The 11613-nt window shown below is 36.2% G+C and overlaps 1 protein-coding gene across 1 annotated transcript in view; it reads left to right on the forward strand.

Annotated features, from left to right (window-relative positions):
• Positions 1-11613, forward strand: part of ROBO1 (roundabout guidance receptor 1) — a 1289171-nt gene that overhangs the window by 1241361 nt on the left and 36197 nt on the right. The window contains exons 22-24 of the mRNA XM_006773945.2: positions 1294-1448; positions 6412-6747; positions 8712-8819. Coding sequence (XP_006774008.1) covers positions 1294-1448; positions 6412-6747; positions 8712-8819 — 599 coding nt within the window. The remainder of the gene's footprint in view (positions 1-1293; positions 1449-6411; positions 6748-8711; positions 8820-11613) is intronic.

The following is an 11613-nucleotide window of genomic DNA, read 5'->3' on the forward strand; positions in this document are numbered from 1 at the left end:
ATATAAATTCTAAATCCATATGCCAAAGGGTCCCGGGTTCAACCGGTCAAGGGCACGTACCTCGGTTGCAGGCTCCTCCCTGGCCTGGGCCCTGGTCGGAGTGCATGCAGGAGGCAACCAATCAGTGTGTTTCTCTCACATCAATGTTTCTACTCTCTCTAAAAAAAAATCAATGAAAAAAATATCCTGTGTTGAAGATTAAAAATAAAATAAATAAAGTGAATTATTCCTCAAATGATCATTTGCATAATAAGTTTTCTCAATTCACTGTGTCAGCATAGGAACCACGGAGAGTGGAATGTCAGGTTCTTGCTTCCCAGGTAAATGAGAAGCATGTTTATTGCACTGAAACAAAGAAAATGAAACCAGGAAGAATATCTTTGCAGAATTTGTAGTCCCAGTCTGTTTATTGTGGGTCTGACAGCACATCTGCATCATCACCTCTGCTGAGTTAGCAAACACTGACAGTGTTGGGAAAGGGCGTCATGAATGCCTTTCGGGGGCTCCAGTTTGCATCTCTGTCCCTGTTGGTCCAGGGCTCCCATTAATAATTGCTGATGTGCTTTGCATTCCCAACACATCATGAAAGAGGATTAACATCTGTTGTGCCAAAGAAGAAAAAGAACACTGATATTTCTTATAGTGGACATCTCTGTTTTCCCAGGTTTAATTCAATAGCTTTCCTTTGTTGATATAGGGATTTATGCATTTCACATAGTCCCCATCAGAAAATGTTGGCAAGCTTAAAGAACTGTGCCCTGAAACATTGATGGGCTCTGCAAAATGTCACAGACCCCAGACTCACTATTTCTGAAACACTGTTGTGAAGAAAAATATGCAAATGTTCTTACTGTGCAGGATCCATTGTCTAAGTGAAGATGCTTGTTCCATTTTTCAAATCAAGTTGTGGGAAGAATCATGACTTTTTAAGGGGTCAAAAATGAGAAAATGCAAACCATCTTAACTATGGAATTCTTTAAGCTACTAAAACACACACACAAAAAAAATACATGTCTCTATATTTTTAAATTTCATGTTTGATTTTAGTCAGTGACTAAAGATGGAGTACAGCATTGCCAGTTTACAAAGTTATGGTTATATAAACTGAGGTGCATCACAGAATATTACATTACAGTTGCCTTGTCTGTAAAATAAAAGGAATAATAATGTCATTCAGTAGAGTTGACCAAATTATTTGTGATAATAATGAAATAAATCATTCATTCAAATTCTGAATTAGAAATATTATTTGCTATTTATATAACATTTGCTTAATATATTTTTTTTCTTTAGGCCAGGACTTCTCAACATCAGTGAACCTGCCGCCCAGCCCTGGCTGGCAGACACGTGGCCTAATACTGGTAACAATCACAATGACTGCTCCATCAACTGCTGTACAGCAGGCAGTGGGAACAGTGACAGCAACCTCACCACCTACAGTCGCCCAGGTTAGAGACCCAGAGACATCTTGATAAATTTCTTTCCCTCCCTACATTGGGAGAGAAAACTTGGTCAACATTTTCGTGAAATTCTGAGTATGGTATAGCTGTCAAGCCTATTTACTTTTTCCATCCCTACATCTCCACAATTTATTCTCCCACAAGAATGATTCCCAGTGTTTGATGGGAGTATGGAGAATACAAACTCCAAAATAGGAATCAAATTAGGACAAATGAAATTATCTAAAAGTTTTCATCTTCATAAAAATGTTTGCAGTTATAATTTTTAATGGTAATTAATTATTTTCAACATTTTGGGAATAAAACATCAAAATATGAATAAATCTATAGTTTGAGAGAACCAAATTCTTAATAGCAGTAATAATAACAACTATGTAACAATAATAAAAATGCTTAATTAACTGAAATTTAAATTCACATTTTTATAGTATAGAAGTAAATCCTGGTGACATGATAAATATATATCTTTTGCAGATGTGTATTCATCTTTTATTTTGTATTGTATGTTCTTGGTTCAGAAATTTATGCAAGTAAAATACTTTGCTGAAATGTCTTGCTAAAATATGAATGTGTAGTACGTAAAATTTGAAGGGATAAACAAAAAATTCGAAATGGTTTTTATTTTAAAAAACCTCAACATTCACAATATGGGAATATTAAGAGAATCGTAAAGAATCAGAAGATATGACTACAGAAGTAAGATAATTCATAACCCATTGAATTAAGAACAGGGAAACAGAACATGGCATTTAAGTAAAGATGGTATATATGTTACATAAAGAGCAATCGTAGTGTAATCTGTAACTCTGACCTGGAAAGAACTCCCGATAGATATGGAGAGGAATGTCACACAACCCGGTGACCCAAGCCCATGCTCTCCAAAGGTGCATACGCTAGTTGTCCTTTAGGCAGACAGTCACATAATTATAAAAGGAAGCCCATGCTGAGCTCTATATGAGAAAAAAAATTATAATAGTCATTTAAGTTAATATGTAGAGCTGTGTTGTCCAATATGGTAACCTCTGGCTATAGGTGGCTATTTAAAATTTAAAAATACAATTTAAAATGAAGAATTCTATTTTTTTCATATTTATTGTTGAAAATATTATGTATGTCCCTTTTTTCTCCATTGACTCCTTATAGCCTGCCCCCGCACCCCATCACAGGCCTCCACCACCCTATTGTCTGTGCCCATGGGTTATGCATGTATGCATACAAGTTATTTGGTTGATCTTTTCCCACCACCCACTCCCCACCCCAGCCTTCCCTCTGAGGTTCAACTGTCTGATCCATACTTCTATGTCTCTGGGTCTATTTTGTTCATCATTTTATTTTGTTCATTAGATTCCACATATCATGTGATACTAGTCTTTCTCTGAGTGGCTTAATTAACTTAGCATAATACTCTCCAGGTCTCTCTATGCTGTCTCAAAGGGTAAGAGATCCTTCTCTTTTTTTTTACTGCTGCATAGTATTCCATGGTATAAATGTACCACAGCTTTTTTTATCCACTCATCTACTGATGAACACATGGGCTGTTTCCAGATCTTAGCTATTGTAAATTGTACTGCTATGAACATAGGGGTGCATATATTCTTTCTGATTGGTGTTTCTGGTTTCTTATGATATATTCCTAGAAGTCAGATCACTGGGTCAAATGGTAATTCCATTTTTTATTTTTTGAGGAAACTCCATAATGTTTCCATAATGGCTGCATCAGTCTGCATTACCCCCAGCAGTGTACTAGGGTTCCCTTTTCTCCACATCCTCGCCAGTACTTCTCATTTTTGACTTGTTGATGGTAGCCATTCTGACAGATATGAGGTGATACCTCCTTGTCCTTTTAATTTGCATCTTTCTGATGACCAGTGACTTTGAGCATTTTTTCATATGTCTCTTGGCCATCTGAAGGTCTGCTTGGAGGAGTATCTATTTAGGTCATTTGCCCATTTTTTAATTGGATTGTTTGTCTTTCTTTTGTTAAGTTGTATGAGTTCCTTATATATTTTGGATATTAACCCTTTATCAGATGTATCATTGGAAACTATGTTCTCCCATACAGTGGGCTCCCTTTTCATTTTGTTGATTATTTCTTTTGCTGTGCAGAAGCTTCTTATTTTGATGTATTCTCATTTATTTATTTTTCTCTTAGTTTCCTTAGCCCTAGGAGATAAATCTGAAAACATATTGCTATGAGAGAAGTCTAAGATTTGTCTGCCTATGGTGTTTTTTTTTAAGATTTTTATGGTTTCACATCCTACATTTTAATCTTTTATACATTTTGATTTAATTTTTGTATATGGTGTAAGTTGGTGGTCTAGTTTCAATTTTTTGCACATATCTGTCCAATTTTCCCAGTACCATTTATTGAAGAGATTGCTCTGGCCTTCTTTGTCAAATATTAATTGAGTGTAATGGCTTGGGTCAATTTCTGGGGTCTCTGTTCTGTTCTAATGATCTATATGCCTCTTCCTGTGCCAGTACCAGGCTGTTTTGATTACAGTGGCTTTGTAGTATAACTTGATGTCTGGTGTTGTTATCCCTCCAACTTTATTCTTTTTCCAGATTGCTATGGCTATTCAGGGTCTTTTTTTGTTCCATATAAATTTTTGGAGTTTTTGCTCCATACCTGTGAAATATGCCATTGGTTCTTTAATAGGGATTGCATTGAATCTATAGATTGCTTTGGGTAGTATGGACATTTTAATGATGTTAATTCTATCAATCTGTGAACTGTTATATTCCTCCATTTGTTTATATCTTCCTCTATCTCTTTTTTCAATGTCCTGTGGTTTTCTGAGTATAAATCTTTTGCCTCCTCTGTTAAATTTATTCCTAAGTATCTTAATCTTTTTGTTGCTATGATAAATGAGATTATTTAGTTTCTCTTTCTGAGAATTCATTATTGGTGTATGAAATGCCATCGATTACTGGGTATTAGTTTTGTATCCTGCTACATTGCCACATTCCTTTATTAAATCTAGTAGGGGTTTTTTTGTGGTTTGTTTTATGGAGTCTTTAGGGTTTTCTATGTACAATATCATGTCATCTGCGGATAATGAGAGTTTTACTTCCTCCTTTCCAGTTTGGATGCCTTTTATGTTTTCTTCTTGTCTGATCAGTGTGACTAGGACTTCCAGTACCATGTTGAATAAGAGTGGTGAAAGCAGACATTCCTGTCTTGTTTTTGTTCTTAGGGGAAATTGTTTTAGTTTTTGCCCATTGAGTATTATGTTGGCTGTAGGTTTGTCATATATGGCCTTTATTATGTTGAGGTATGATCCCTCTATTTCCACTTTACGTCCACTGATGCGATCATGTGATTTTTGTCTTTTAATTTGTTTTTGTGATGTATAACGTTTATTGATTTGCAAATATTGTACCAGCCTTGCATCCCTGGAATAAATCCCATTTGGTCATGGTGTATGATTTAATATATTTCTGGATCAGATTTGCTAAAGTTCTTCATTCTTACTAGCCACAATCAAGTGCTCAGTTGCCACATGTGGCTAATGGCTACTGTATTAACAATGCAGAACAGAACATGTCCTTTATCTCAGAAAGTCCTAACACTCACTTAGAAAGACTGGGAAAGAGAAATGATGTTGCCAAATCTGTGTGGCCTTTAATAATATTTCTTAACCACTATTCAACAAAAGTTAATACCTAGAAATTAGAATTGCTAAAGGCCAGATGAATAAAATATTTCTGCTCCCTGATCATTTATTATTGAAATGACAAGTAATCGAACTTAGTATATAGGGAAGTTGCAATTTTTCTTAAGATCATATTTAAGTTTGCATCTTTAATATCAACCATGTTCATTTATTATTTTTAAGATATCCAATCTTCTAGGTGACCTGTTAATATTGGTGCCACTAGGAACTGCATGAATAACATAATGGTATTTTTATCATCGTAGCTTCACTAATTTTTAAAAATTTTTTAAAATGTTTTAATTTTAAATTACGATTTGACTTTCTCCTACTTTATAAATATTTTAACAGCAGTTTTTAAATATTTCTATATAAATATATCAGTTATTTCATTCTCAAATATTTCAATGAAGGAAAAATTAAAGGGAAATTGAGATAGTAGACATAATAGATATTATTTCATATTTTATTTTATTAAATTACCCCAGTTACTTGTGATTCCTTTTGCCATCAGTATTGTCATTCTTGGGATCAGTGTTCTGTCCCATTGACCTCTCTGCCTATTCTTGTGCCAGTACGAGGCTGTTTTGTTTACAGTAGCTTTGTAGTATAACTTAATATCTGGTATTGTGGTCCCTCCAACTTTGTAAATCCATGAAAAAATAATTAGCATCTTTCTCTGACAATGATTATCCTACATGAGCAAGAGAATAACTAATAAAATTTCCTGAGCATTATGTACTATCACTCCTCTCTTCCTCATATCTTTTGAGCAGAGGTACTTTCTAAAATACTTAAATCTCATGTTCTTTGATTGGAGGGGCGGGCAGCATTGTTTTTTCTTTGTCTGGATTCTGAACTTATACACTTTGTTCTGTTGCTTCAATAGCTTACCAGTAGCTTCAAGTAGTTCAATCACTACAGACTAGAAAATTTTAATTTGACACATAAAGATATTCATGTATGTATTATTTTGGTGGTATTTCTCTTAACAGGATTGTTAAAGAAAAGTTATCTTAAATTGGGAAAATTATTTACTATATAGCACTAGTAGTAGAAGTTCAAAATTATTTACTCTCTACATAAATTCCGTGTGTCCTCTCTTATTTCTTCAAATTTTAATTGTTTTCTTTAGAAAGTACATGTAAATACTTGGTCCTTTCCTTCTATCTTATGTGAGCCTATTTGTTCTTTACATAACAATTTTACTGTGACTTGCAAAGCTACTTACAAAGAAATTTAAAACGAATAACCATGGAGAATGACTTTTTCCTTTTCCTCTTCGTTGCACATAGCTGATTGTATAGCAAATTATAACAACCAACTGGATAACAAACAAACAAATCTGATGCTCCCTGAGTCAACTGTTTATGGTGATGTGGACCTTAGTAACAAAATCAATGAGATGAAAACCTTCAATAGCCCAAATCTGAAGGATGGGCGTTTTGTCAATCCATCAGGGCAGCCTACTCCTTACGCCACCACCCAGCTCATCCAGTCCAACCTCAGCAACAACATGAACAATGGCAGCGGGGACTCCGGCGAGAAGCACTGGAAGCCGCCCGGGCAGCAGAAACAAGAAATGGCGCCAGTTCAGTATAACATCATGGAGCAAAACAAACTGAACAAAGGTGAAGAGCTTTGCCTTCCTTCCCGTTCTTTTCTGTATCGGTACCCTTACCCCTTCTGCCCTACGTGACGAAACTCATCCGGCACTAGCAAGCGAACCCTCTCCTTTGTCACTAAAGTATTCTTATTTCTTTGGTTTCAAAATGCCCAGTGTCAAAGAGTTAATTAGCACAACAATCACCTTGGAAATTGATTTTAAAATAAATATAAGTATTTTCAAATGGTTTTGAGATTAATTTAAATTTAATCGTAGGTGAGGGATTGCTTAGGACAGACGATCTTTTATTCATAAGGCAGATGTACAACCGTCACAATACCTCACATTTTAAATAAATAGACTATTCCATTTTTCCAGTCAAGGATGGAAGATAATTGCTTCTATATGGTCATATAAATGAATGGCACTTTTATATCAAACTGAAGAGAAATAATTAAATTGAACTGGAGAAGTGGTTCAGTTTGCTGTCTCTCTCTCACCTCATGCGGTTACTGTATGATTGTAGAACCTAAGTTTCTTTGGTTGACCTGATTGAAGTCTGTCAGGATAGAACCTAAAATAAATTGAGTTTAGTGTTAACTTGTCGCAGCAGAATGGTATTTTATGGCCAGAGGGGAATGTTTCTCTATTGTAATATGTGTGAGCTTGAAGAGACTGGTATTTGATTTCTTTGTAGTCCTTCAGGCTACAGCTTTAATAACATGATTTGTAAAGTTATGTCATAAAAAAAGATGATTGCTTTTATTTGAATAGATCAGGCAATTTTGTATAAATGTCCAGGTAAAAGATACATTTTATTGTAGATAATTAGAGATATAGACATATTTTCTTTAGCCTTGAGTTGGGACCTCTTTTTTAAAAAATAAAACAGATATAGTTAGAGATTACACAGCAGCTTAAGCCTACTATTTCGTTGGATTAAGTTAGTGTTATATGTTCTAATTTAATAATACATATCTTGCTTTTTTCTAAGTTTAGGAAAACACTTGATTGGCATAATAACCCAATTTAATAAATATTTCCTAAGACTCTTGCACAAGTTCATGACAAAGGCTGACAAAGATGAATAAGACTGTTCTGCAATAGTAGAGTTTGCAGTGAGGATTCAAACCATTGTTACAGTATTCCTCCATAGTACATGGCTTTACTGTGGACTGGAAAGGTCTGACAGCCCCCTGTACAAATATTTCAGAACTCTGATTTATTGTTTAGACTGCTTGTAAACAGACTTGGTATGTGAAACTATAATAAAGACTCTGGCATGCAACTAGACTGACAGATTGTTACTTATTACATTCCAGTGGTGAGTTTATCATTTGGACTTTTCCCTTTGCCTTGGTGGCAGATTGAAATACTTTGCTTTCTTATCATGGATATATTTTTATTAGATATAATCTTGCTGACAAGTTTCAGGTTTATTTTTTATTTTACTTATTTTTTATGATTTAAAGACATGGTATTTCCTGATTTCTTATTGTTTAAATGATTTTGTTACTATATTTATAAAGGTAAGAAGTTAAGAAAATCTGATTTCTAGCCAACCTGATTTACAAAGAATTTAAAGAGAAGAAATAGTCTCTCATAGGATTTGTTCACATCTGTGTTTAGTCTAATTCATGGAAAAAAATGATGCAAAGAATTTGTATTTTGTAAATCATTTTTTAAAAATATTTTAAATTGAATTTATTGGGGTGACATTGGTTAATAAATACGGTTTCAGGTATACAATTCTACAGTGCATTATCTGTATATTGGATCATGTGTTTACCACCCCAAGTCAAATCTCCTTATAAATCTTAAAGGATACATGTTTAAAGGTCTTCAATTTTTCTTGACTTTTCCTCTGGAACATTTACACATGTCTTAGCAAGTGATCAACCCGATGCTTTAAAAAGCCTAATTGTTGGTAAATGATTGAGGCACCGAAAAGAAAATAAATGTTTAATTTTTTTCATCCAAAATGTCTAGATTATCGAGCAAATGACACAATTCCTCCAACTATCCCATACAACCAATCATATGACCAGAATACAGGAGGATCCTACAATAGTTCCGACCGGGGCAGTAGTACATCTGGTAAGTAAGGGGAATGAAAGAGAAAGTCAGCAGTTTTTTTCAAAAGATGTTGCATTCTAAGATTATGAATTGAATGCTAATGAACTGAAGTGTATATATGACATGTCTATAACTTCATATAATTTTTTTAAATTTTGTTTTATTGCTTAACGTATTACGAAGTGTATTACATATGTCTTCTTTTTCCCCTTGACCTTCCCCCGGCCACCCCTACCCCACAGTGTCTTGTGTCCATTGGTTATGCTTATATGCATATAATTTTAATCTTTCAGATATGGGTCTTGTTTCTGTAATTTGAAGGACTATCCATTCAGAAAACCATTTTATGTTCTATTTGCTAGCAAAGATTGAGGATCTTATTTTCCTCCTTGTTGGGGAGCTTTCATAAAGCCAGAAGCATGAAGTAGTCTTTGAAGGCTACACCTTCACCAATTCCAAGCCAAAATATAATTTAAAAAATTTTGCACATATAGTTAATCTGCTAAATGTTACCATTTGAAGGTACATAAAATTTTGACACTTGAGAATCAAAAGCCTCAGCAACAATATTGTGAGATCTAAGTACAGTAGGAACCTGCATCAGTTTGTAAACTCTCTACTCCCTCAATTCTTGCTGTAAAACCTCATTAAGCAACCTCCCAACTTAAGTCTGCAAGTACCTCAGAAATCATATTGAGGCCTCTTCCCTGTGGTCTTCATGCTGTTGCAGCTGTTTGCCAGCTGTTTTCCTGATAGGGCCTGCAGATGGGAGTTTGCTAGTACTTAAGTTTTGTTTTTCTAATTAAAGGCAGTTCATTATTAGGAGTAACATGTGGCAAGTCACACCACAATGAGAACACAACCAATTGATCTTGACTTTATTATGTTTCCCCAGGACAGGGTAGAAATATCACTTCCAAACATCTGGACTAAAATTATTGCTAGGTGCTTTTAGCCAAGTGTCTCTACCTCTCTTTTGTAATGAATACTAGACGTCTGGTGCATGAAATTTGTGCATGGTGTGAGGGACCCTCAGCCTGGCCTGCACCCTTTCGCAATCTGGGACCCCTCGGGGGATGTCTGACTGCCAGTTTAGGCCCGATCCCTGCAGTCAGACATCCAGGAGTCAGACATCCCTCTCACAACTTGGGATGGCTCACCCCCAACCACTCACCTGCCTTCCTGCTTGCTCCTAAAGGCTCACCTGCCTGCCTGCTCAGTGCACGTCATAGCGACCGGTTGTTCTGGTTGTTCCGCCATGACAGTTGCTTAGGCTATTATATATAGAGTAGAAGCCTGTTGCATGAAGATTTGAGCAATGAGCCTTCCTTCCCCTGGCTGCTGGCACCAGTTTTCCTCTGGCACCTGGGACCCAGGCCTTTGGTCCGGCTGCAGTGGAGAAGCCAAGCCTCAAAGCTAGGCTTCTCCCCTCCAGCTGCAGTGTGAGGCTTGGCTTCTCTGCTGTGGCCAGTCTTCAGTCTTCAGTCTTCACTCAGTGGCTGAGTATGCAAATTAACCGCCATCTTTGTTGAGTTAATTTACATAGTCACTCTGATTGGCTGGTGGGTGTAGCGGAGTGACACCAGTTTGCATGTTTCTCTTTTATTAGTGTAGATTATATTTGCATTTTCCCATATTTCCTTGATTAAGACATGGAGATTGGGTATTTTCTAGTCTGTGTTCTCATATTTGAATTAAAGAAGCTGAGAAATAGCTCTTTATTTTTTATATCTATTTTTATTCTACCATGTGTTGTTTTTTTTAAAAATTAAGATCTTATCAAATTACTTTTTTAAAGTAAGTAAACCCTGAATTAAGAGAAATTTTTCAAAGATCTACTCTTGTGAAAAGCATAGAAAAAATGTTAATATTGATATCTCATGCCATTTCATCTTTGAATTCTTAGCCATTTAAGAAAATCATAACTTAACTAGAGGCCCAGTGCACGAAGATTCGTGCAAGAATGGGCCTTCCTTCCTGTGGCTGTCGGCACCGCCTTTGCTCCAGCCAGAGCTGCCTTTCCACCTTCCCACACTGCCCAGAGGCCCAGAGTGGCTGGGGCGGTGTAGAATGCCTGCATCATTGCCATTGTGATGGTGATGCCCCCAGCCACTTGGTGCCTGCGTATGCAAATTAACCCATATCTTTGTTGGGTTAATTTGCATATTTACTCCTGATTGGCTGGTGGGCATTGTGAAGGTACTGTCAATTTGCATTTTTCTCTTTTATTAGTGTATATGGGGAAAATATAATTCGGGGTTGTTAATTTTCAATTGACTTTCTCCATCCCTCAGCTTCAGTGTCTAGGTCCTGATGTTCTGTAGCTATTTATTACTAGGTATTCTGTGACTATTCAGTGAATAGATTAAAAAATGTCAAATCTGGTGATAATTAGGGGAGAGAAGGAAGCAAGCAAATGAAGTGTAAAAAAGATTTTTGTTGTGATGTTAGGTCTGAGGACACAAATGGAGTTATTAAAGTAGATATGTGCCAGTAAATCAAGAGGAAAGCTTTGGGTATGGTCAACTCCACAGTATGTGCTCAGCCATTCCAACACAGGCCAAGTGAGTGCAGGAGGAAAGAATGGAGACAATCATAATTTACTAGTGGCCCGGTGCACGAAATTCGTGCACGGGGGGAGGTGTCCCTCAGCCCAACCTGCACCCGCTCCAATCTTGGACCCTTTGGGGGAGCCCTCTCCAATTCAGAAGTTCCCGTCTGTCTTTGCAATCATATGAATGAATTGGCTGAGACCCCAACCCAGTTTGGATTGTTGCTCACAGAATAAATAGAGGCTTTTTTTTTTTTTTCTTCA

Source organism: Myotis davidii, unplaced genomic scaffold (assembly GCF_000327345.1).
Source record: "Myotis davidii unplaced genomic scaffold, ASM32734v1 scaffold24, whole genome shotgun sequence".
NCBI lineage: Eukaryota > Metazoa > Chordata > Mammalia > Chiroptera > Vespertilionidae > Myotis > Myotis davidii.